The sequence below is a fragment of the Ambystoma mexicanum genome, chromosome 4q, assembly GCF_040938575.1.
Source record: "Ambystoma mexicanum isolate Mex_15411 chromosome 4q, UKY_AmexF1_1, whole genome shotgun sequence".
In the NCBI taxonomy this organism is placed as follows: Eukaryota; Metazoa; Chordata; class Amphibia; order Caudata; family Ambystomatidae; genus Ambystoma; species Ambystoma mexicanum.
Genome location: NC_090928.1, coordinates 16130870 through 16158203, shown reverse-complemented (window position 1 = coordinate 16158203; position 27334 = coordinate 16130870). Strand labels below are relative to the sequence as shown.

The window sequence follows — 27334 nt, the reverse complement described above, 5'->3', positions numbered from 1 at the left end:
GAGCATGCTGGGTGCCAACAATTGTGCACAATGCCTCCATAAATTCTGTTTATTTGAAAGTATAATATTGTTCTATTTCAGCTAAAACTCAATTGCGGATGCACTGCATTTAATTGAAGATATACTTAACAGTTCTGAATTTTTTCTTTGAACATTTGGACTTTACTGCAGAGTTTAACATCAAAAGGATGTTCGGATGGTATAAAGCTGCATTTCTAAGTACTTATGTTGAATTTTAACCGAAAAGGTCAAGCTATATCACCTCTCATAAATATATATGTGGTTACCTTCCTGCAAACCTATTTCTGAAGTTCTTTGCTCTGGTAAACAATGATAGCATACTGTGAAATAGTAGCATGTTGGGCAAGGTGACGTATGCGATTGTGGACACACAGTTTTCATGCATAGTGTAGCTATACAGACACTGCCGATCCTTGTGCTTTAGCAGGAGAACTTCCACACTTTGCAATATCTTAATGGGCCTGTAAGACGTGCCCTCTTTCACACACCTGGCCGCAAATATGGTGGTGGCAGAGTTGCTGGTATGGCTTCCGCATGCTGAAGTTTTGCTCAAGCAGATCTAACAGACGGTAATGGTAATTGGTTATTTATAACACGCTTAATACCAAGAGGTTTCTAAGCGTGACCAGGGGAATCGAACCTGTATTACTCCTAGTTGTCTTGCTTCCAAGGCGAGCATGTTGCCCCTGAACTATCCTCCCGAGACTTAAAAGACCATGTGCAAAGGTGGAAGAGAGGTTTGTCTTTCCCTCCTGGTATGGTATAATCTCGTAAATGGTTTTATTAGTGGGCATTCCCACCTTAAAAAGACACCTTAACACTGTAAATAAAGACAAAAGGTGACCACGTCTACCTGCCATGTCCTCGAGTCCTAATGCATGCATCTCATATCCTACACATCTGCAGTGTGAGAAGACTCTGTTGTTAAATTGGGAGAGTTTGCATGTGGGCGTGTGAAGAAGGTGAGTATTGTATTGTCAGGGGTCGTTTCTGATGGTGAGGGGGTTTAGTTTGTGGTGAAGGTATGTTGATGAGTGTTGTGTGAGGTCTTTGTAAACCAAGCAGAGCCCTTTGAACTGTATATTTGTCTAATGGAAAACTACTGTAGTTGTGCCAGTGTAGGGGTGATGCGTGTGTGTTTGGTTAATCAGAGAACCATTCTGGCTGTGCCATTCAGTATGGATTGCAGGGGTGGTTGGGTGGAGTCTGTGAGTCCAACCCAAGAAGGATAGAGTTGCCATAGTCCAGCTTGGAAACGATGATTGCTTGGACTGTAGTGTCAAAATCATTGTGTGGGAGGGTTGGTTTAAGGCATTGTAGGATATGGAGCTGAAATATGGTGGTTTTAACGGTGGAATGTGTTGTCTGTGGAGAGAGTTTAAGGTCAAGTGTGAAGACCAATGATTTCACATGTTTGAAGACAGGTGTGCGTGTGTTGCTTAGTGATCCAGCTGGTGTAGTTTGGGCATTTCTTGGGTGGATGGATGAAGAGCTAATCAGTCTTGGTTGGGCTCAGTTTAAGTAAGTGGGATGCCATTGAAGGCAAGTCCCTGAATGCTCACACCAGAGAGAATACAACCCGCTGGGGAAGAAAGGCCCAAGTCGATCTTGTAAGGATAACAAGTTTTTATCTCACACGCAGGTGAGAGCAACAGCAAAGAAATCTTCTGCTAGGAACGTTCTGCTGAGAAATAGTACAAGCAGAATCTTATAAAGAAAAACAGTGTCATACATGATGCAATACATATAGTAAAATCATGCGCAGCTGGTTGGTGTGCAGTATACAGTATACAGGATCCACCTTCCCCATAAGGGATGCCAGGCCATTGGTTCCAGCCCAATCCGTCCGTCTTCTGTCATGTGGGGCCTGCAGTGATCATCTTCTCATGTCGAAGCTCAAAGAACAAATTAATTATACTCCTACCATACGACTACTTTATCACTCACACTGTGCACTTGGCAGGCCTTAAGACGGGCACAAAGGAGTTTCTGGGGCACTCTAACCTTCACACACACATTTCACTCACTCCCTTCCACGCCATCTGGCTCCAAGGCCTCCACCCTCGTTTTGAACTATAATTCATCCGTTCCAGCACCTTGCAATACAAATCGCACGATTGTCGCTTCAACGATGTGCCCTGTCCATCCTCTTTGAACTTCTCAGGACTTGTTACTTTGGGGTTGGTGGTCAAAGGGCACCTGGTGCCATGGAATTCAGGGGTCTTATGTTTTAGTCAGTTATATGGGCTATAACTCGTGGTCGCCTGGGGATGGGCTGGGTCATGCTTTGGCCAGTGTGAGATAACATGCACACCAGGTGCCGGTCTGTGTTCATGGCCTTGTAGGGCATATTCCTCTCGAACATCTTTGCAACACTGTTGGAACAATGAATAGGCATTTGTGGCAGTTGGGGTTGTGGGCTGTCCTCGTGGGAGCTCAGGCATGGCTGGGTATTTCTCTTGTCTCGCGATGTGGGCCTATTGCATGCAATGCAGCATTTACAGGGCAGTCCTTCTTTTCTACCTATGATTACTAATATCTACGCAAAATTGCTCTGCTGCTCGCTCCTTATGCTGTACTATGTGGATAGACTGTATTTGGTTATATTGGAGTGGGGTCCTTTTATACTGGGAGGTGGTCCTCTCACCGTCCCCCCTGATCCCAGGCCCATCATAGTGCTTCAAATGCATCGCGCCTCACTCTAAAGCGCCTGGGGGTGGGGCGGGGCTGCCCCCTTCCCAACATCCCCCTTTCATTACTTCTACAGTAACAAACTCTTCTATACCTCTGTGCTCCTGTTCCCTCTTCTCTGCTTCCACGTATGGCTGAGTTCCCTTTATTTGCACCCAGACCCTACATACTGACCGCAACCCCCCCCCAACGTGCGTATTCTTCAGGTGAGTAAGTCATACAGATGCATCCCTCCTCCCCCACCAGGTCCACACAAACCTCTGTGTAATTTTCTAAATCAGGGGATGGAGAAACGATAGTGTGGTATAGATGGTCAACTTCATCTCCATATGGGATGGGGAGCATTTCGTACTTAGGTCTACTTTGTGGGATATCAGTCGCGAAATGCTTTTGAAACCCCAATTCATACCATCATTCTTCCGCTATTAGGTGCCACATTGGTACAACATCGAAAGGCCCAGCTGACAAGTGCAGCACATAACAAGGCTACACACGATGATGGGCATTAACATCTTCACGATCGCTCTGAGCCACGACAGGCCCCAACTAAATGCCAAAGTAAACCAATCATTGTCCTGTACTCCTGCCTCCTTCTTCTTTCAAACACCCAGGCTATGGACAGCTGCAATGATTGGGATAATTATGCATTCTCTGCATGCTCTGGAGGCACAAATGTGCAGCAGGAATCGCCAAAATTTTTGCAAACCCCACCTTCCATTGCTGTTAACTTGTCCAACACGTATTGGTTTTGCATTGTCATAAGTCTTAATGCCCGCAACTCCATCTTGATCATGTTGAACCCGTACTCTGTATCGTTTGTGAGCTGGACCATTTCCCATCTCATGATCTGCAACCATTTGGCATTTGCTGAGGCCTGCACTCCCAGCAAAAGTAAAGATGCAAAAAAGGATTCTGCTGTGCTGATGAGCCTGTGTTCTTCTGGTATTTCGGCAAGCAATGTAGAAGATTCTCTGAATATGTAATTCGATCTTTTCATCCTCCTTGGTTGTTGGAACTGTCCTTTTCCTGGCAGGATGTGAAGCTCTTGTGTGGGCAACAGGCCCTTATCTTAATTTTCATCCGTGGGGAGACTAGTTGGCCCCTCGGCAAGCAATCCTCCCCCATTCGGGTTTTCTTTTGGGATCACTAATAGCACTGAGATCAAGGTGGCCAATGAACAACAGCCCCTCCATGATGGTGCAAGGTGCAATTAACCTTGTCGGCCACAGAACCAGTAGTAATCCATCATCACCACTGTTCCTTTCTTCATGTCTGTGATCATGAGAGTCTTATTGCAATGTTCGTTCAAGCTGACAAAGACTCTACGCTTGCTGAGGAAACACAGTCTAAATTCTTCTTCCTTGTGCACTCGCATCGGCTTTTCCATTGTTGCAATCCACATCAACTTTGTGATATGCTCTCTGAGGATTGGTGCGCAGAAATTGTCCACTCCTGCTATCCTTTCCTTGCTATAGGTTACCAGTCCTTCTGCCAAGCAAGGTAATGTGGTGTCCTGCCAGTTATTATTGACATGCTTACACCCTTTGACCATCAGATATGGCAGCTCCACACACGTGATGTCTTTTGAATCACTGCTGCACTGTACAAGATCTGGACCCACCATTTTCAGTTGCACACTATGTCCCTGGAACGTTCCCTTTATTCTGCATAGCGCAAGATGAACTAGGCATTGTGCCTCTATAATTGGTACTGCTTGCGGCACTAGCACCTTGGGAGCCCCTGACATGTGCGGAATGAGTGAACACACATAGCAGCTTCCATTCACAGTGTTTCTTACCACACCACTCATGTCAGAATACCATGAGTTGGTAAACTCGGGATGACGGATGTCCTCAGTCACATCCAAACTCAGTCCTTGATGCATGTCATACTCTTCGTACTTCTCTATTCATTATGTTATACATGCTTTCAGGGATGGCAGCTTAATAGTGCTATCTTAAATAACATTATATTGTATTGCATTGGTAGACAATCTCCCACTTGCTGGAAACAACCTTTTCACTGTTTCCCCCACTGTCGTGTTGTCTTGTTATATTTGTTTCCATTATTATTATTAGGGTTCACATTATTACTAATATATATAACTCTGCTAGTATTATTAACATGTATATCTATTGTCCTGTTCGGATGATATACAATCCCATTCCCCCTTTATAGGACCTCCCCCTATAACATCCTCCCACAATACAATCCCAATAGTACTATCAACATCACACAGAGACCTACGATAATGGTCAACCCACAAAAATAAACATAGGTCCATATTTTCTCATTCGTGCACCTACACCTCAGGTCCCTACTTAACAGATTATTTACATTAGTCACATCCATCTTCTTATTTCCTGAAATGAAAACACAGACGCAAAAGACAACAAAAAGGAGAAACGTACAAAACATACTTTTTACACAAAGAAAGAGAGAAAGAGTGAGAAAGCAAAAGAGAAAGAGAACAAGAGAGAGAGCAAGAGACAAGGAGAAAGAGAGAAAGACAGAGAGAGCTAAAGAGAGAGAGAACAAAAAGAAAGAAAGAAAAAAGCACTCCTGAAAAAGAAAGATACAGAGCTAGCAGCTCAGCTTCGGCATGCCACTAGAGCGTGCTACAGCACACGTATCGCCCCTGGACAGGCCGGTGAGGTAGGCAGGGTACAGGTACTGCTACGCCTTGTTTTAAGATAACTGCTGTACCAGTGTACACTCTGAAGGTACCCTTCAAACGTCAGAGAAGTGGATCCAATAGCACAATTCATTAACTTTCACTGCAAGGGGAGTACAAAAACACCACCTCGTAGGGCCCTTGGAACCCAGGGTTATTCAACCTGTGCATGAAATTGTGGACTTAGATGAGGTCGCCAAGCAGCAGCAGTTGTGTGGTCATATGCTCGGGATCTGTCACCGTAGTAGTCTCGACATCCGGTGTCTCTGTCATCTCAATCCTGGGAGGTGCAATCTGTCGGGAGACCAATTTAATGGCCCTAGTAAGTGTGGTCAAATACTCTTTGAATTCATTGCCTAGCACCGCTGCTGCTCTATGTGCGTCCGACTACCTTCTTACAGGGGATATGTAGGTATGCATACACTGGCCAGTGACCACTTTGTGATGTGACAAAAGGTGGCCTTTGCTTGGCTGCGTGCATAAACTGAAGAGGGCCAGGGGCAAACAGTGCACCCAGTTTTTCATCAACATGGTCCACAGTTTGGATAACTTGCTTTTGAGGAGCCCGTTTATTCACTCTTCAATGCCATTGGCCTGTGGATGGTAAATCAAACGCATCCAGTGCTTAATGCCAAGTAGTGCGGTGACGTGCTAAAATAATGCATTGAAAAAATGTGTGCCGTTGTCTTACCTTAAAACCTCGCACACAACCCATCGAGGGAAAACCTCTCAAACTAATAGTCTAGCAGCACACTTGGCATCCAGATGTGCACACGGCCCTGCTTCCACCCACCTTGAGAAAGGACAAACCCCTACAATGAGGTACCTGGAGCCATTACAATGCTCACCCATATCAGCCTAATCTATTTGTATTTCATGGAACGGTCCAGTAGGGCAGGGCAAGGTGCCCCGTAACATCTGTAGGGTCATCCCTGTACTGAAACCTTGACATGCGGTGTGATATATGACCATTTCTGGAAAGCTTTCCTGGATATTTGGTATAAACTAGTCCTCCTGTATATCTGCTGCTATGTGCTGCTTCGAACTGTGAGATGGGTAATCAAACTGTTCAAATGCTATGTCTAGCCGCTCCTGGGGCATTACTGTCGTCCCAGAGCTCTCTTGCCTCCATAACAGATCTGTCAGAGATTGATTACAACCTCTACGTGACCACTGCTCTTTCTCTGTTCCAGGTGTCCTTCCTTGTAGCTCGATAATCTGGGGGATGGGCAATGTTGTGTAAGGTGCTGGATGTTCACCTGCGGCTGAGGCCGTCACAAAGTATTCGGCAGGTATTTCATTTGGTAGATACGTTGCCATTTTGGCTGCCGCTTCGGCAGCTGCTTTCCCCATCGATATTTCATCTATCCCGTTAGTATGGGCGGTGCACTTGAGGACGACCACAACAGATGGATGGGATAATGCTTCTATCAGTACTTCTAGCAGTGCGGCATGCTGCACTGGTGATCCATCCGCCCTCTGAAACCCCCTCCTCTCCAGCATGTAACATTGTTGTAACGCATGCCAAGTCTCAATATAATGTGACATATTACCCTTTATACGCTCTTAATGCTTCGATGAGCACTATGAGTTCTGCCGCCTGTGCAGAATAATTCACGGGCAACCTTTTCATAACTCTCCTTCTTCAACTCATACCACCGCTGCCCATGTCCGTCTTTGCCCATCAACTGGAGTTTAGAAATGATAATCTCATACGCTAAAGATCTTTGTGTAGTCAGAGTAGATTTTGACCTCTATAGAATGGCAAACAAAGAATGTTACACATACAACGTAACTGAACACAACATTACAATTGTAGAACTTTTTATAGGCCAATGGCTTTTGGCCCATAGTGCTCTTCTGAGTCAATACTGCTGTCATAAGGTGGCCATCTGAATGTGAAAACAAGTAAAATTCCTGTGTGTAATCTGGGATGGCCAGTACGGGTACCATACTAATGACTTCTTTTAAATAATCAAACTGTTTGATCATATCTGCAGTTTTCTGGAACTTATGGTCCTTAGTTTTTTGTGCTTCCCTAAGGGCCTGCAAAAGTGACCTTGTGTATGACGTGTAATCCAGGAACCATGCCCTACAGTAGTTGCACAGGCCCTGAAAAGTCTGCATTTCTTTAACTGAAGCAGGTCTGGGGGTGGCCCGTGCTGACGCTGCCCTATCTGGTAGTATTCTTTTACCATTTGCTGATATGAACTGCCCCTGATAGAGCACCTCTTGTTGACAGTCCCTTCGGCAGTGGGCTCACTGTCACTACACACTAGCAGATCATTGATGTACTGGTAAATCGTGCTAGGCACCTGAATATTCCCTAAATCAGTTTGCAGTATTCTGTTGAATATGCTCGGGCTCTCGCAGTACCCTTGAGGTAACCTAGTATGTTGAAACCTCATCTGGCCCTGTACATACTGTGAGGTACCTCGACTCAGGATGGAGTGGAATCGAGAAGAATGTTTTTTTCAAGTCCACTACAGTGAAATATGTTGCTTCTTTGGGGATGCTACATTAAATTGTCACAGGATTCGTAACAACTGGAAATTGTTTCTGTACCACATCATTGAGGGGGGGCGCAAATCCTGGATAATTTTCCAATTGCCCCTGTTGATTTCTTGACAGAGTATATCGCAGTATTACATGGAGACATTGACGGCACAATGATCTCCTGATCTAATAGGGCCTGTATTGTCTTTCTAATACCCTCCTCTGCCTCCCTCGATAATGGATATTGTCTTACCCAGGGCAGCACCGCACCTGGCTTCAGTGTTATACACACAGGGTACACGTCTTTTAGTAATCCTATATCATGTGGATTTGTAGTCCACAACTGTAAAGGCAGGTGTTGCAAGTCTTTGTCAAAAATAGGGGTGGGATAATGCTGCCATTAGGGGGCACTGCACTCTTCGGTACTGTATCATTATGTCACAAGGGATACAAATCTCCAGTATTATATCCCCATCTTTGTCGTTATTCTCAAACAATTTGTCATTCGTCATTCTCTTTAGCTGTATCGTTGGATCTACACAGAGCACTGTGCGCCACTCACACCTGTCCCTGTCAATTCCTAACATGACAACCTTCTTGTCGGAGACCAACAATCCCTGCAAATTCAGCAACAATATTGTTTTGGCCACCACCTCAGGAGACACTGCTGGACGAAAGATCAAATCTGTGGGCACTCGCCAACACTGTTTGGCAATCTGGGGCACCACCTCCATGAGCACAGTAATACCATAAATGAACATATCAGGGTCCACGGGAATCCTGCGGACTGCCACCTCTCTTGTCATTGTGTGTATTATCAACATCGCTCTTATAGCACACATCCCAGGTGTGGAGAAAATAATACTACAATCTAGGAATGATATCACCATGTTTAATTTTCTCAGCAGATCTCTGCCTAGCAAAGTAACAGGTGAACTTTCAGAATAAAGTAAGGGTGCCCACACTACCTTCCCTCCCATCTTTACTTCCAGCTCCTCAGTGTATGGAACCTTGGAAATAGCCACAGAGAATCCCAGCGCGTCAAGATATTTCCCTGATAAGGGAACATTTCCCTCCATGATACACAATTTCATTGCACCTGAGTCAACCATAAATATGAACAGTTTATTTCCTATCTCCGCCCCCACCAAAGGTTCCTCTTCATAGTGGATGGTCGTTGACAAGACCGGACAAGTGAGTGCTCTCTGTGGGCTGTCCTAATCAGGGTATATATTTGTTCTAGGAAACAAGAAGGGCTTGCCCCCATCACTGCTGCTCCTCCAAAGGGAGCATAGGCCCACTTGGTACCCTGCTCACTGGAGGAGCTCTGCCCTGCTGTTGCTGTGGTAGATGCTGCACTTGCATGTCAGCTGCTTGTGGCTGCTGATTATATGTTTGTTTTTGTCCCTGTGAATACTGCTGGTTGTGATATCTTTGACCCGGTTGTGGATACCCTAGTCCTTGGAGCCCTTGGGACCCTTGGGGACCATGGCCCTGTTGCGGCAGCCCATAATTATACCCCCCTGGGCCCAAAACCTCCTCCTCTTGCTCCTCGAAATAACCCTCTTCCTTGTTGTGGCACTCCTTGTTGCCACTGTGGGCCGGGGTACTGTTGTCTCCAATCCACTGTCCTTGTCCTCCTTCAGTCCAGAGCACAGCAATAGTGGCATTCACAACTTGGTGGGTACTTTCTGTCCCCTTCACCTGTACAGGCGTCGACACAGGCACCTGAACGGCAACTTTGCCAATTTCTTTTCTACCAATTGCGCTTCCTCTGCCTTTGAGATATTTCCCTCTCCTGTTCCTTAATCCTATTGCAATGATGCACTTTTATGCTCTGTATTTCCAGCCACCCCTTTACTTTAATACCAACAATTTTATCTAAGGCCTTCTGCTCTTCTTTTGGCAATCCTCTCTTAACAATAAAAAAAAAAGAATGATATTGAATGGTCCCACGGTCCTCCCATCTTAGCTCTCCACATCTCTTGTAATTTAAGAATAAATTCAGCTGGATCCTCGTCATCCCCCATGGTGCACTGCATCAGGGACTGTAAATTGGGGGTATCTGGGAAAGCCCTCCGTAACACGTCCCACACTTGTGCTCTAATTCTGTTAAACAGTGCACAATCATGTTCATCGTCCCCCAGGGTTATACCCGGATATCCAGCTTTAACCCACACATCCGCAGCATGGTCCCCAATTATAGCAACCATCAAACTCTTAAGATCCCCTATTGCCAGGGGCACCCCTGCTGTTTGATTTTCAAATTTGGTTATCCACTTGCTCACACTTACTGTGAGCTGTGGGAGGGAGTTAATTGCATTGTTCTTATCCATCTGGGGCTAGGGCACATACAGTGTTCTCCCCACCCCTTATGTATTAGGGGCATCTGCATCTTTACCCCACTTATCATGCCTTTCTTCCCACTTCCCCTTTTTCTTACTGCTGCCATCCAACCGGTCCTATTCCTCAACCTCCCCCTTCCCCACGTGCCTACTACTCGGGGGGGGGTACTCTCAGCTGCCACTTCACCGCTGTCTTCTTCTTCACCCTGGTCCTGAGTGAACGAGTCACTATCATCCTCCCTCTCGACATCTCCCATCACTGTATCTGATCCGAAGTATGTCCACTTACCCTGCCTCCTTTCTTTTCAACACATAAATGTTTTATTCCTCCCTGATTCATTCTAAACAAGAAATGTCCTTATCCATCTTCTGGTGCTCTTATGTCCCTCACCTATCTTGAGGATTCATGTATGCTGTTCAATTCTGTTAACAACTCTGCCAACCAGTTTTTTCAAACTCTCTTGACGGGACACCCTTGGATGCCGATACTTCAGGCAGGTTTGCGTATGGGGTGGGGGAGCGGTAGCCTGTGGTGTTACTGGTGCTGAAGGGATCCTTACCACAGCAGAAAGGGTGCCTGTCACAATGGGTACATACATTGGATTGGCGTACCCTTCTGCGGGATATGCTGTCAAGGGATATAATCCCCTGCACTCCACTGGCGCCCTGCCCCCTTCTTCTCCCTTCCTGCACTTCCCATCGTTCTGTCTCTGTGCCTCTACTACGTCCCCTTGATCTTCTGTGTCTTAGAACATAAGCCAGAGATCTAAAATGTATTTTCTCTTCTTTAGCTACTTCACCTTATACTTAACTACAAAAAATGTGGACATGTGTTCCGAGATGCTCTTGTTATGCGAGCCCTGCCCTGGCCATGGGCAGGCCATCCCCCCATCTCCTGTCTTCGCAATCCACCGCTTATGATATTGCTCTACCCTGTCACGATACATGTGTTCTATTGGTGTTCCTCCCACCATGCAAGTCATGTCTATCTCTTACTGACCCTGCAAAGTCCTGCTAATGTGCCACGCATGCTGCCACGTGCTTGTAACAGGAAAAGAGAATAAACCCCCACCCTTTTCTGTCCCCCTTCCTTGTACACATACACCACTTCACGAAACCATCCAATGCCACAATGTAGTCGCACACAATTATTGCCCCTTCTAGGGCCTGCTCTTTATCCTATAAAACACAAATATAATGCAATAAAAGAACAGGGTAAAATTACAACCACTACTTATTCCAGGCCTATTATGAGACCACTAGTTTTACTTCTACATTCATCCTTTAAATAATATACTGGGCCTCATTAGGACCCTGGCGGAGAGGGTTTTACGCCAGCGTAGTGCATGGCGTACCTCTCCGCCCTACTACGAGATTCCTTACCGCCATGGAGATTTTTACGCCTGCTTTTTGCAGGCGGTAAAATCCATGGCGGTAAGGGACCTCGTTGTTAATTACGCCACCGTAATCTACGGTGGCGTAATTAACGCCTTCCCCACTCCCATTATACCCTATGGGACAAGAATGGGAATGGGGAAGGGTAAAATGGGGATTGGGGATTTACCGCTCTGCCTGGGTCGGAATGGGGCGGTAAATCCGCCAACCTCCATGGCGGAGTTGGCAGCTTAGCGCCATGGACCATGGTGCAAATTGCACCATGGTCCTCCGCCAAGGTCGTAATGAGGCCCACTGTCTTGTGGTACCACCTTCCCTCCCCTTCCAAGGTGGGCTCTCTGCCTTACCTCTGCCTTACCTTATAATGCCTTACCGAAACACTCTCTTCATAGTACAAATTTTAACAACAAATAACCCTAACCTCACCCACTTCACATCAACGACCTTGCTCTCCACATGCTCACACCTTTCACACTTCCACATGCATTTGTCCCCTACTTGTCATCACTTACAAGAGTAGACTCACATGTGCGTGCCCTCCCGAACTCCTCCGTCAGGGGGTTCCAACACTGACCTGCACTCTCCTAGGAGCTGCGCCTCGCTTCAAAGACCAGGGAGGACTTCTCTTAAATGGCTCCTGCTAAACCACTCGAAACACGTGTTTTATTGGGACCGGTCACTGTAGGTGGGAGCGGCTCCTTCTAGAGAAGCGACCTGGAAGCCTCTGCAAATACGAGGGGTGCTGGGATCACATGATATGATATGATATGATGGGTTATTTATAACGCGCTTAATACCCAGAGGTTTCTAAGCGCGGACCGGGGGATCGAACCTGTGTGGCTGCGTGTCGTCTTGCATCCAAGGCGAGCACGTTTCTGTTGAGCTATCATCCCGAGACATCAGGGTCACCAATTGAAGGCAAGTCCCTGAAGGCTCACACCAGAGAATGCAACCCGCTAGGGAAGAAAGGGCCAAGCCGATCTTGTAAGGATAACAAGTTTAATCTCACACGCAGATGGGAGCTACAGCAAGAATGTTATGCTGCTAAGAATGTTATGCTGAAAAGTAGTACAAGCAGAATCTTATAAAGAAACACATTGTCATACATGACGCAATACATATAGTAAAATCCTGCATGGCTGGCTGGTGTGTGACTATACAGAATCCGCCTGCCTCATAAGGGATGCCAGGCCATTGGTTCCAGCCCATTCTGTCTATCTTCCGTCACGTGGGTGCTGCAGTGATCATATTCTCCTCACATCGAAGGTCAAAGAACAAATTAATTATACTCCTACCATACAACTACTTTATCACTAATACTGTGCACTTGGCAGGCCTTAAAATGGGCACAAAGGAGATTCTGGGGCACTATAACCTTCATACAGACATTTTACTCCCTCCCTTCCATGCCATCCGGCTCCAAGGTCTCCACCCTCGTTTTGAACTATAATGAGGTCGCTCCAACAATGGGCCTGTCCATCCTCTTTGAATATCTCAGAACTTTTTATTTTGGGGTTGGCGTTCAAAGGGCACCTGGTGCCATGGAATTCAGTGGTCTCACGTTTTAGTCAGTTATATGGGCTATAACTCGTGGTTGCCTTCGGATGGGGCAGGTCGTGTTTTGGCCAGTGTGAGATAACATGCACACCAGGCGCCTGTCTGTGATCATGGCCATGTAGGGCACATTACTCTCGAACATCTTTGCAACACTGTTGAAACAATGAATAGGCATTTGTGGTTGGGGGTGAGGGCTGTCCTCATGGGAGCTGGGGCATGGCTGGGGATTTCTCTTGTCTTGCGATTAGTGCCTAGTGCATTCAATGCCGCATTTACTGCGCAGGTCTTCCCTTCTACCTATGATTACTAATATCTATGCAAAATAGCACTGCTGCTCACGTCTTATGCTGTACTTTGTGGATAGACTATATTTGGTTATATTGGAGTGGGGTCTTTTTATACTGGGAGGTGGTCCTCTCTCCGTCGCCCTTCCCTATGGCCCATCATAGTGCTTCGAATGCATCTCGCTTCAATGTAAAGCACCTGGGGGGGTGGGGTGGGGCTGCCCCTTTCCCAACACCATCCAGTTGGAGAGTCGGGAGACACAGCTGGTGGTGGTGGGTAGGCCTTTTAGAGCAAACTCGGAAGTAGAGGTGCATGCTATCTGTGTACTGGTGGAAGGTGTCCCACTGGTTAGAGTGGCTGTGACCCATAGACTCTGCATAGACTCTGCATAAAGTCTAAAGAAGAGATGAGTGAAGGAACCTTGGGGCACTCCGCAGGTAACTAGGGTGGGGGCAGTATGGGCAGGGGATAGAGAGATGTAGTGGGTGTAGTCTTGCCATGAAGAAGAAAAACATTTAAATACAGTGGCCCTCATTACGACCCTGGCGGAGAGGGTATTACGCCAGCGTAGTGCATGGCGTACCTCTCCGCCCTACTACGAGATTTTTTACCGCCATGGAGAGTTTTACGCCTGCTTTTTGCAGGCGGTAAAATCCATGGCGGTAAGGGACCTCGTTGTTAATTACGCCACCGTATTCTACGGTGGCGTAATTAACGCCTTCCCCACTCCCATTATACCCTATGGGGCAAGAATGGGAATGGGGAAGGGTAAAATGGGGATTGGGGATTTACCGCTCCGCCTGGGTCGGAATGGGGCGGTAAATCCGCCAACCTCCATGGCGGTATTGGCAGCTTAGCGCCATGGACCATGGTGCAAATTGCACCATGATCCCCGCCAAGGTCGTAATGAGGGCCAGTGTCACTGAGTCTCATCTGTTTGTCAAGGATGATGAATGATGATTGTGTTGTGATTGAGTTTGTCAAGGCAGCAGAAATGTAAAGTAGCAAGAGGAGGGCGGGAGAACCCTTGTTTTTGGTGCAGAAGATGTAGTCAAGTATATTGAGTGTGGCTACCTGGTGCTATGTCCGGGGATTAAGCCAGATTGGCGTGTGCTGAGAAAGCTGTTGGAGGTGATTGCTCATGTAGTTGGGTTCAGATGTGGCCTTCGAGATGCGTAAAAGGTAATGAAGGACTGCAATGTGTCAGCAGTTGTCAGTGACACAAGGGTCTGCGGTTGGTATCTTAAGGCAAGGAGGAGATATGTCTGATTTTCATTCTCTGTATGATGGGGCCCTGTGAAGGAGGTATTAATAATATCTGTCCATTTGGGAGTGAGTGTAATCATGCAGTGTCTGGATGTATGGCTGCATGAGCTAGGAGGCTGGTCTGATGCACTGTACAAAGCCTTGAGCTTGTCAGGTGTTATGGGAGGGACATATTAAAAGTGTGAGAACTGGCTTGGGTGGGAATCGAGGTGAATGAGGCAAGCAGTGTTGAGGGTGGAGAGTTTGTGTTGAAATGGAGGTCTTGTATGGCTAGCTGTGAGATGTCAGTTGCTAGTGTCGCTTGTGATGAGTTTGAGGTCTCAGAGGTTTAGTGTTTGGTTAGTGGATGTTTTGTGTGAGTCCAAGATTGCATTGGATAGTGGTGTGGTCTGAACATGACACCTATGGTTGGTTTTGGCTACTCTTGTTATGTTTGGGTGCAAAGATTAGATCCAAGGTGATGCTAGCATTGTGTCTGGTAACTGTCATGTGTTGGATGATGTTGTAAGGCATTAGTAGGAGGATGATGTTTTGGTTGTGATTGTACAGTTTCCGGGGAAGAAGCCCCCAGATAGATGTGATTGCCTGGTGAGGTGTTCGGAAAGATTTCCCTTTTGGCAATTTACCCTCCATTTCTATGAACACCCAAACATTTTGCTCTTCATTTTTGAATCTGACCACCTGAACTTTACGAAGTGTAGTGAAGCCTTCTGCTTCACTACACTGGCTTTTGTTCATTGTTATGGGGAAAATGATACGTCCTTCAGTCTGTCCGTACTGAGAAATGTTGTTTCTCTTACTCATTCAACTTTGCTGCCACTTGTTTGTAACATTGTATCATTGCGCAAAGTACCTTCCAGTACCGCGCAATGGGGTCTTTGTGTTTTATGGCCCTAGACACCCTCTGTACAATATGCTTCAGGAAAACTGGTGGCAGCAATAGCTTTTCTTTATTTGTATAACTTTTTACCAAGCCTTAATGTGTTTACCGTGTGTGACTTCTGACTGTGGCTAGTGTCCAGCATGGCCGAGCCACAAGGTCTTTCGTTTGTTCCTTTGGTCATTTTGTCCCTTTGCCTTCTCCCTGCCTTTCCAGGTCAGGGAGTTTCTTTTTTGGGCATACATAATGCTCTGTGACGGTGTCCAGTGAAAGGGACAAATTCAAAAGGGTCGAATACAATACGTTTGACTCAAAAGGATCGGAAAAAAAAGATTGAATGCCTTTTTAAAATGTATTTTTATTTGGCCTTGGTATACGTTAAATTTGTGGTTTTTTGCCAAAAAAAAAAGGGGTTTGGGGGGGATCCCCCCAAAAAATTAAAAAATAAGTACATTTGACTTTTTTTCCTTCGGTCCTTTTGATTCCAAACAATTGCATTTCAAATCTTTGTATTCGACCCTTTTACCCTAAACCCTCTGTGACCTGCTGCATCAGTGTTTTCTTCTTCTCTTCAGAGACTTGAACGTAGCAGCTCCTGTGCCATTCCAGACCTGTACCCACATCCACAGTGACTGTGAATCTGGAAGCCGAATGGAGGGCAGGGAGCCGAACTTCTGGGGATCACCTCTAGACCTGGACCAAAACCAAACTAAGGGCAGTGAGTAGTGAAGTCACTTACCAGTGGCCCTTTGTTCATCCAAATACATTGAATCCTAGAGGGCTAATTTTTTACCTTCCTATTGGCTTGGGTGTACTTACCACACAGAGCCCTCTGAAAGTTGGGGATAGCTTTGATAACCGTAGAAGACCCTCACCTGACTCTTGGATCCTGTTTCACCCCTTGAGAATCCTTCCCCTTACTTTTTCCTGTTCCCTAAGAAAAACGTGTGAACTTTACGCATGACAGTGTGCTTTATGTGTGTATTGAACATTGAGCACAAGGCTCCATTCATCTTAGGGATGGACCTGGAAAGATAGGCTTGCCAACTCTGAAGCTGTTGGTATTTTGCTAGTACAGTTCTTTAATCATTTGTGCTGTTATTGGGCCTATAATAAATAGTACATTTTTGTATACTACTGTCTAATTGTAATTCTTGGTGTTTCACTGTGTTTGCTCATTGGTGACCCCTGATCACTCTTACTCCTCCTGAGATTTAGCCATGACTGCTCTCGAAGCTAGCGTGAATTGGTCTGGCTATCTTCCCAGAAGTGTCCCCTTTTCATCTAAAAAGGGTGGCCTCCTAAAATCTATCTACCAGACTAGAGTTTAGAAATCCATTCTAACATGAGGTTGGGTTTGTGAGACTGAAATCTGCCAAAAGAAAGGAGGGGTTATGGCTTGCTGGTTGGTAGTTGAAGTGGAGGAAACTGGGGATTAAGGGGAGTTGGGAGGAACGGTGCATAGAAATAGATAGCTTTAAAGGATGAGTATAGGTGAGTGGATGGATGGACAAAGCAGAGGTTGTATTTGTGTATGATGGCTACCCCAATGCCTGTGTATGGATTTTATATTAGCAGCTGTTGTAGTAATGGGAAGGTAAATCTGTGATACAGATTGATGATGAGGTTTGAGCCATGTTAGTCAGGAAGAGGATGCCTGGGGCGGTGCCGGTGACAAAGTCATGGATGTTGTGAGCATGTGCGGATGCAGCGGGCAGTTTAGGAAAATACATGTGTTAGTGAAGGGTTTAGGAATGGTGGAATGCATAATTGTGGGTATGGTGACTATATTTGTGACAGATGTGGCTGGCGGCATGGTAACCGAGGTGGTGTGTTCTTACATCAAGGAAGCCTCTAGTGGCAAACAGGACTAACTGTTCCTGCCCTTAGCAGAGACATCCTTTGAAAGGATATGAGAAGCACAGAAAGTACTTGCCACATGTGGTCCTTTAGCCAATAGGGGCGCTGTCTGTTCCCAAGATGCAGGTCTAGGTCAAGCACTCATGAGGGCCTAGTGGTCATGTGTATTTTCAATCAATCAATCAGGTATTTATAATGCGCCCTATCGCCAAAGGCATCATGGCGCAATTTTGTCTCTGGACAGTAGGGAGGAGTTGATGCTTTCTTTGCCCTTCAGGGCAGCAGCAGTGAGATGCACTGGCTTGGAGAGTGGAGTGGCAGTCTGGAAAATGCTCCAGCGGTCATGTGTGGGCCTGAAGCCAGTGGGCACTGCTTATCCCCAAGGTTGCTTGGCCGATTAAGTGGTTGTTTGTGACCGAGTTTGACTGTACTTTCTTTGCCCTTATAGGCAGCAGTGTCGAGAGAACTGGCTGGGATGAGGGTCAGAGGAGACTCAATGACTTCAATTCATCACTCTACAATTCTTGGATCCCCAATGCACACTTCAACTGCTGTGGATGCTGTAACATGTCTTCTAGCCACATGCCTCTCTCTGAACCTGATATTTGTATGTGCTTATCATATCTTAGCACTCAAAATGTTCACTTCTCCATAGTCACAAGAATGGAAAGCCACTGAATAACACCTTCTTCCGCCACAGAATTCTTAGACTTTTTGTTGCAATTAATATTTTCTCTTGTCCCAAAAACATAGCACACTTTGAGAAAGACATTCCAAATAATTCTGGGATGTTCTTCTCCTCAGTCTGACGAGAAATGTAATTTGCATTTATGTGATCAAATGTCATTTGGATGTGGCAGTCAACTCCACTAGCAACGTCCTATTGCTGCCTAAAATGACTGATCTTGAAAAGTAACCACTCATGCCCACGTATTATAGGGAATGCTTGATTCAACTGTAAAAGCCAGCATTTCGATGTTTCGGAATATCGCCAAATAATTGAGTCCAGGTTTAGACACAATCAATGAAGAATGTTCATTCATGTGTTATTGAGGGATAACAGTGGGATTGTATGTGCCTCAATGCTATGCAGTTATAGCCATCAAAAGACACAGGGCCTCATTACGGCTTTGGCGGTAGCCTTGCCGTTATTGGCGGCATGGCTGCCACCAAAACCGGGTCCGGGTTCACTGAATGGGGAATTACCGGGCCATTCCAAGTTTGGAGGGCCCGGTAATTTCTCCTTCAAGGAACCTGGGCCCGGACCTTCCCCATTCTCATTTGAGCCCCCATAGGGCTCAATGGGAATGGGGGAGGGAGCTAACAACGGGCCGATTACGGCCGGCCCGTTGTTAGCTCCCTGGTCCCCTCGCGGGATCCGGTAAGGACGTCTGGTAAAACCAGACGTCCACATCGGGTCCCACGAGGGAACCTCGTAACTGTGCGGAATGGTGTTAACGGGTCCTCACCAATTAGCAGCACCCGTTAACCGCTTCCGCACAGGCCGTAATGAGGCCCACAGTTTTGCTTTTTTGTCTGGTGTCACATGAATTATAACAATGGGCTTGATTGTGGCTAAAAGTATGGCAGTATTAGGTAGGGGGAAAGCAATATTTTGCTTTCTTTTGCTGATGTTAGTTTCTATATTGTTTATGGAAAGATTGAACAGCAGTGCTAAAAAAATTACAACCATTTCAGCCCCTTTTTTAAAGGACCTTCCAGTCTTTTATTTTACCGATACATCATGATGTGCAGAACGTGTTTGTGTTTATATTTGATTACTGAAAGGAACATTGTGCTTTTCACAGAAACACTTATATAAGTGGAAAACAATAAACTAGGCAGTCACAAAACTAAGTTCCATAGAAAGCGATACAAATAAACAGTGGTTAGCCAGTAGCTGATGGGGAAAGGTAAGACATAGACCATGAACGTGTCTTAGAACAGAGTGCAGCCGGTAAAATGGGGTGGATGTATTACCGTGATATAGTTAAAAGAGAATAGTAGTGGGATAGTTGTGGGCGGTGGATATGCCTGATAAGGTGGGGGGGGAGGGGCATTTTCTAGGAGGATGAGATTACATTTCAGTGTAGAATCAGGAAGCCTGGGTGCCAAGGGAAGAGAGTTCCAGTAATGTAGGCAAGTAGTGTGAAGGAGCGGAATTGATTGGTAGCCCAGTGAATGACAAGGTTAACAGTATTGAGAGTGTGAGGTAGATGAGTAGCAGGAAGAGGCGATAGATTGGGAGGGCATAGTCTGTAAATTCCTCTGAAGATTAGAAGTAGGAATTTGAAGAGGGAGTGGTTGCACATTGTGAGCCAACAACGGTTCGGAGAGGTGGGGAAAGAGCCGGGAAAGGTAGGGAGATTGCAAGTTGCAAAGATGGGGATTCTGTCAAGGGGTCAAAAATAGTACAGGTGGAGGCCCAGTACTACTCTGGAGTAGTAGTAAAGGTGACTGTTATAAGTGTACATTTGGTATAGATTATTTAGTGATGAGTGAGGAATCGTGCAGTGAAAAAAATTCCAAGGATATGGGCTTTAGGGGCTGGGGATAAAAGGTCCGGGGAAAGGGCTGTGGGGAAGGGGGAAAGGAAGGGGTATTAAATGCAGAAGGCAATAACCTCCGTTTTAGAGGACTAATGGTAGATGGCTGAGAGGCCTTCATTGATTTTGTTTGTTTAGACAGTTTGAAGGTGAAGACCAAGTAGAAGAAGACTATTTGGGTATCATTGACAAAGACATAATAGACGGCATGGGTTTGCCTAAGGCAGAAGTATAGAGGGCCAAGAGGATTGGGTCAAGGGCGGAGCCATGACAACTCTGACAGGTAGTTGGTGGTATCCGAACAAAGTGTGTTCCAAAAAACGGCCAAGGATCTGTCAGAGAGGTATAAAGCTTTGCAGGACATTGCAGTGTCCTTTCGTGGTAGGTTAGAGACAAAAGAGAAGAGAGAGTATAGATCAGCTGTGTCAGACACTGCAAATAGGTCAAGGAGAAAGAGAATGGAGGAGATTTGACTATGGCGAGCTACAGAATTAAGAAACATATTAAGGGCCATTTCTATTGAGTCGTGTCAGCAAAATCCTGAATTGGTGGGTTGGCAAGATTATTGAAGATAGTGGATGATCCTATTGAATATCGTATGTATAAGGGTTTTAGATGAAGGGATGAACAGAGAGATAGAAAGCATTATGCAGAGGCCAGGTGGAGCATGTTCTACTATACACTACCTGCAATAATAAAGGATTCTCTCCAGCGTGGCAGAGACAGGGATCGAATTCCGTTCGAGTAGCTTCCTTTATATCCAGATTGTCCTGCAATTTTTCTGACAAGAATTTTTCCTCCAGCGTTATCAATTGTACCACTTTAGGAGAATAAAAAACACACACATCCACTGTTACTATGAGCATGACAATTAACATGGTATTCATTCTTCAAATGCAAGAAAATATTATTTTTGTAATTTTAAACTATATTTTTTACTAAAAGGATCATACAAGCTTTGCTTCATAATATACACAAAAATTATTTAAAATGATTCAAGGTTTAAACATGGAGTGGGCTAATATAAAGATTGGTGGCATTTTTGAGAAATGACCTTTGAACAAAGACATAACTGGAAGATTGCGAAGATATTGGGCCTCATCACAACTTGGGTGATAAATCCACCAGAATACTGCGTGCAATTACCGTTACCGCCACTTGGTTCGGCGGTATTATGGCTGGATCACAAGTGGTGGTGGCGGTGTAAGTCGCCATTTATCTTGAGTTCATTGGTAATTGTGCCACAGTAATTGTGCCAAAAAATGGCCAGAAAGCCAGCAAATTTACCTCCAGCTCATAGCTGGAGGTGAAGTCTCCTACCTTCCGCCCAACTGACAGTTGGGCGCTGCGGCAATGCGGCAGTAATTCTATTACTGTCCCATTTTGTACTACACCGCCCAACTTGTGATGATGCCCATACTGAAGTATTCTTTTTCTTTTAAAATTGCACACAGCGACAGCATTAGCATAACCAACATTGTTCACTTTTCTATAGGCACACATGTTCCATCTATCCAGCTAGCTCTGTCACGCATTTTGACACTCTCCTGCCTGCGGGCTACAAGATCCTATCCGAGCCCAGAACCAATCGGCCCAGAGGTGGAGTGGCTCTGATCTTTAATGAATGGGTTCCTGCATCTGTCGTTCCCACGCAGGCCTATTCCTCCTTTAAATGCCTGGTCTGCAGGCTCTCTACCTCTCCTGGCCTCTCTCTAACTGTGGGCACCATCTACAGGCCACCAGGCCAGGTTGCAATCTTCCGCTCAGAATTGGCAGATCTCAGCTCTTCTCTTCTCGTCTCCTTCTCTCAACTTCTCCTCAGAGATCTCAACATCCTCCTGGATGCCTCTGACCCATCCTCTGAGCACTTCTGTAACCTTTGCGACTCTCTCTCTCTTTCCATTCTACCCTCTTATCCGACACACTCTGATGAACACACCTTGGATGTTCTCATCTCCTTAGACAGCCCCCTCACTAACCCTCTCCCTACTCCTCTCTCTTGGACTGACGACTTTCTGCTCTCCTCCCAGTTGAAGCTTCTTGTCCCTGAGGAAAAACCCACCACGGCACTGCCACCTTCCTTCTTGGTCAGTCGGCCCATTAAGCGAGCATCAGTGGCTGCTTTTGCCTCAAGATTCTCTGCTTCACCTACTCCTGTGGCTGACTCCCACACTGACACAGCCCTCTCCAACCTACATCTTTCAGTCTCCAACACTCTTGACATCTGTGCCCATGCTATGAGAATCCATTTAAAGCCTACCTCCAAGTGCACCTCTTGGTATGATTCTGACCTGGCCGCCTTGAAACGCAAGTGCAGAGTAGCTGAGTGGAAATAGAGGGCATAGGGCTCATCCTCTTACAAACTGGCCTGTCGATTGCTCCAAAGGCAATGCAGACTCTCCATCTTCTCCAAGAAGAGTGTCTATATTCAAGCCTGCGTCTCTGCGGCCTCTAATAGCATGGCCAAACTCCTTCTCTCTCTCCCTCTAACTCTAACTCTATCAGGCCCCCTTTGGCCGCCTCTCCGCCTCCCCTGCTACTTTCCTCCCTCTATCCGACAGCACCTGATGATGTTTCTAGACAAGTCTGATCTATGAAAGTGTCTTGCAAACAGGTACGGCCCTGCTCTTCCAGAATGATCAAGGACCACATTGCCTGCCTTGCTCCAACCTTCGCTAATTTTTGTAATCACTCTTTCACCACTGATTCTTTCCCCTCTCTCCTCAAATACTCCCTTGTGCACCCCCTTCTAAAAAAGCCTTCTGCCTATCCTTCTTGTCGGGCAAATTATCACCCAATCTCCATCACTCCTTTCCTGGGCAAACACCCGGAAAAGCTGGCCATCTCCCATCTAACCCTCCACACCAAATCTTTTGATACAAATCCTTTGATACAGTCAATCATGACATCCTGATTAATCGACTCCATGAGAACCTGGGCATCATGGATCAGGCTCTGGCTTGGCTGACCTCCTTCCTCTTGGACCAACCCTCCTAGGTCCAACTTGGGTCCATTCACTTCACCACCTTTCTCTCTCCACATGTGGTGTCCCCCAGGGCTCTATCCTCTCACCCTGGATCTTCAATGTCTACTTGACCCTTTTGGCCCACCTGATTTCCACTTTCTCTTCTAACTTCCAGTGTTATACAACTCTCTTTCAGGCTTCCCTTAGCCTCGGTTATAGGTTAAAGGTTTGAATCAAAAGGTTCAAAATACAATAGGTTCGAGTCAATAGGACCGAAAACAAAAGGTTCCATTTTTTTTTTTTTAGGAGGGGTCCCCCCGAACCTCTGTTTTTGCGGTAAAAAACACTTTTTTTACCTATACGGAAACAACAAAAATATATATATAATTTTTTTAAAAAATTCGAACCTTTTGTTTTCAGGCCTTTTTACTCGGCCCTATTGCATTCGAACCTTTGGTGTTCGAACCTTTAACTGGACACCCTTAGCCTCCCATCCTTTCTCGCTCATTCCTGATTGTCAATACGTGATTCAGGAATGGTCTGGCTCCAACAATTTCTGCCTCAACACCAGTAAGACTGAGATTCTGTTTATTGGGACCCCTGCTCTGCCTTTTCGCTCTCACACTCAGGCTGCCCTCCCTGGATCCTCTACCCTCAACATCCTTGGAGGCAAAAATCTTGGGGTCATCTTTGACTCCACTCTCTGCTTCTCTCCTCACATAACAGATCTTGCCAAGAAGGCCCACTTCCAGCTGCACATCCTTAGAGGTGCTCTACCTTTTTTCACCTTCCCCCAGAAGATCAATGTATCCAGAGCTCTGGTTCTCTCTAGGCTTGACTACTAAAACAGCCTATTTCTCTTTCTCAATCCGCCTATTTCTACTCTTCACGTAGATAGACCTTTCGAACTCTGTCACAGGGCAATCTCTGCAGGTACAGGGGGATACATTCGATTTTGTATACAAATTTAGCACAGTCAGAATATGTAGTATGCAGATGGATAGCATCAACTGTTTCCACCCAGTCTAGTTTGAACAATTTGGCCTTTACATAACCAGGTCGATGAACTAGTTCCTCTTCCATTCCACCAATATGAATCAGAATATCCTGGATTCTTTTAATAAAGAGGTTAACGCAGGTGATTGTGGCTTCTTTAGTAATACTGGAGAGATCCATATCGAGGCTGTTAATTGGTGGACAAAGGATCTTAGAATACCTTAGCATACGCCAAGTAGAGCGGGCCTTAAGCGAGGTGAGGCAAAGTTCATACCTAATAATGCCATTAGGAATAGCAGTTGAAAGACCCAAAACCTGTTTCCACAATTTACCTTGCACAGCGTTAAGATAATCACCCATGTCTAGTTGGCAAAAATCTAATCCATACAGTAACACAGGTTCAACTTTAGCCAGACAGAAACGTCAAATTGGCAAAACAGAAAATGTGCACACCTTTCTGTACAGACTTTTCATTTGGGTGGTCAGTGGGGCAAGCCTGCTCTGTAGGCCTTCTCTCCAGATAACACCAGAGGACCAATAGCTCAGATTGTAACCAAAATATGTAAGGCCATCCACATGTTCCAGTCTCTCCCTGCCAAGATTCCAATAACAGTGTTTGATTATCTTCCGACCCTTGGAGAAGATACAATTTTAGATTTACCCCCATTAGGGGTACAGTTATTGGAACAAATAGGTTTAATTTATTTTTAAGTCCCCTAGGTGTTCGGTCGAAGAGGATAAAATCACCACCAGAGGCTAACCAATCAAGTCTGAGATGCCTAATCTAGCTGATGACATTATCTCACCCTTCCACAGATATTCCACATCCCTCACAAATAAATTGAAAAGGTCCGGGGTAACAGTACAGCCCTGCTTCTAACCCACCCAAGTCCGGATGCAGGAAGACAGAGAACCCTCACGCATAAGGCGTACCCTTAGAGAAGGGCCTGAATGGAGCAGCGCCGTGAGGCCGGTAGCTGGACTAGCCTCGGTACATGTGCTGGTGTTAGAAGCCAAGAGGTTCCTTCCGGTCGGGTGCTTCCTTGGGAAGGAGTCGCATTTACGGGGGTGCGATGATGAATAGAGGTCTTTCCCTCGACCTTGTTCTTTAGGTCCTCCAAAGGTGACTTCTGGAAGAGCTCCCTCCACCTAGCTAGCCTATTCTTCAGTGCCCATGGAGTCAGTACATCGCACGTGGAACAACCTTCCCAGCCGTGGTCGGGGCAAGGCAGCGGAGGCAAAGGGCATGGGGTTCAGATGTAGGGAAGAGCCCCTCACAGGCTGAACACCTCCTGAAGCCCGCTGAAGTCGACATGCACCGGGGAGGAGCATGGCGTCAGAGGACCAAGTAACTAATTGAAAAGAATAAGACAAAGATAGGAGAATATCTGGGGAAGAGCGTGCAGTATTACATGGCTGAAGCCAAACCCAGGAGTACTGGTGAATTCGGCCTGTTCCCGTTGGCGCGGAAAAGGGGACTGAGGAGTGGCGCCAGTGGGCAGAGTCAGGCGAGCGCATGCTCCCAGTGCCGCGCCCCTGCACACCACTAAATTTAAAGGGGACAAAGTTTTGTTCTGGTGAAAATGGTTCCGTCTCCCGTTCCTCGCAAGGGACGCCCATACAGTATGGAGGAAAAGGGACGGGACGTAAGAGTATGTAGTGTATTTTAATAAAAAAGACAATCTGATTAATAAAGGACCAAAGGAGTATGATGGGCCAAGATCGCTCTGATTATTTAAGAGAATTTTTATTGAATTGATTGAAAGAACATATAAGAGTAAGTAATCAAAACATTATTTATTTAATGTATGTGATGATGCGGATATATGTTTTGCAGATGTAACGTATTGTTCTTTCTTGTGCATAGGACGAATGTCTACATGGCCTTAGCAAGGGAAGAGACATTACAAAAGTAAGTATTTAGTATACAGGTAGAGAAGAAAGAGGTGAATATTGGTTCACATCGCAGTGTGTGGACACACTGCTGATCATTATTAGGAGAGGACCCGGGTGAGTACAGAAAAAAGGTAGTAAGGGATACGGTCTTTTCAAATATGTAGCATTTTCCCAAGATAGGTGCAAACAGGTGTGAGTATAGAATAGCATATAGATGAAAGTATGGGCATTTCTAAATGACAAAGGACACAGAAGACTTCAAATAAAAGGTGGAGTAACCTCTTTAAATCCTGACAACTGGCGAAATGCCAATTGGGTACATTTGGTAAATATATAAGGAAATGTTTAGAATAGGCAGACTATGTATTTCTTCCGTCAAAACTCGTAAATAACAGGGGTAGGTTAGATTAGTGAAGGGTGGGCAGTAAGCAATGAGCGACGTGTGGCAAAATATGTTTATTATGTCTCAAACAGAATGGAAGCACAGTAAAGAGAAGATGACCGCGGTCCCACCCGAACAGAAGAAAGACTTTGAAAGAACAGAGAAGAACGTTCAGCTAAGCAAGAAGAAGCCAAGTACAGGTGTGAGTGCTACGCTAGTTCATAATTTTGCAATGTGCACCAACGATCTAGGAAAAAGCAAGCCTATAGTTAAATGGGCAGGAAGTAGCAAGAGATGATCTTAGTAAACCTCTTTTTATAAACAGAAGGGAGCAAGGATCTATGTTAGGGAGAAACCTGATCCCCTTGCCAGTCCCCAAATTACTTTGCCTCTATTTCTGTTTTCTACAGAAAGCAAGAACTCACGCCAGTATTGTCTTCTCCAGCTATGGATGCACCAAGAAGACAGAAGGTGAGCAACACAAGAAGAAGACATCTCTTTTTGAATGTTTATTTTTTTATCTGTCATGTTGTTTGTTTGTCGTTTGTTATTTTTTGACTCCTTGGTCTGAGAATGTCGACCTTAGGGGAAAATGTGTCCTTTGAAAGGACATGCAGTTTTTGAAAAAAATAAAGCCCATGAGACAATAACGGCAAAGTCAGACAGGCGAAAGTATTTATTATATAAATCAAGATTATGAGCCAAGTCCCGACATCAAGCAGCATGCATTTTAAGATAAGCAACAAAAAGGAGAGGAGCAGTCATTTTGGTATATTAGAAATGAAGAAAAACATCATGTAGATTGTTTAGGAGGCAGGAATGTTTGAAAGAAACACACAAGTAGCTTTTTAAGGGTTGGGGTTGAGGAGGAAGTACAGATGATAAGTGACGTGTTTATTTTTCAAAGGGAACTAATTCCGTTTTATATTACAGGTGGACGGGAGAGACCTATATACTCAGAGACTTGGCAGCATCTGAACCTATGAGCAGAGAGAAAAGGCAGAGGGGCCCAGCCAGATGCCCAGTCGTAATTAATTCTCTGTGTTTGAGAATTTCCCTTACCAAAGACTCCCACATCC

At 45.6% G+C, this 27334-nt stretch overlaps 1 protein-coding gene across 5 annotated transcripts in view; it reads right to left on the bottom strand.

The window, feature by feature from the left end:
* VIT (vitrin) overlaps nucleotides 1-27334 on the bottom strand; it is a 2362557-nt gene that overhangs the window by 1120649 nt on the left and 1214574 nt on the right. For all 5 annotated transcript variants that reach the window (XM_069607358.1, XM_069607362.1, XM_069607360.1 and 2 more), the window contains one exon: nucleotides 20703-20836. In XM_069607358.1, coding sequence (XP_069463459.1) covers nucleotides 20703-20836 — 134 coding nt within the window. The remainder of the gene's footprint in view (nucleotides 1-20702; nucleotides 20837-27334) is intronic.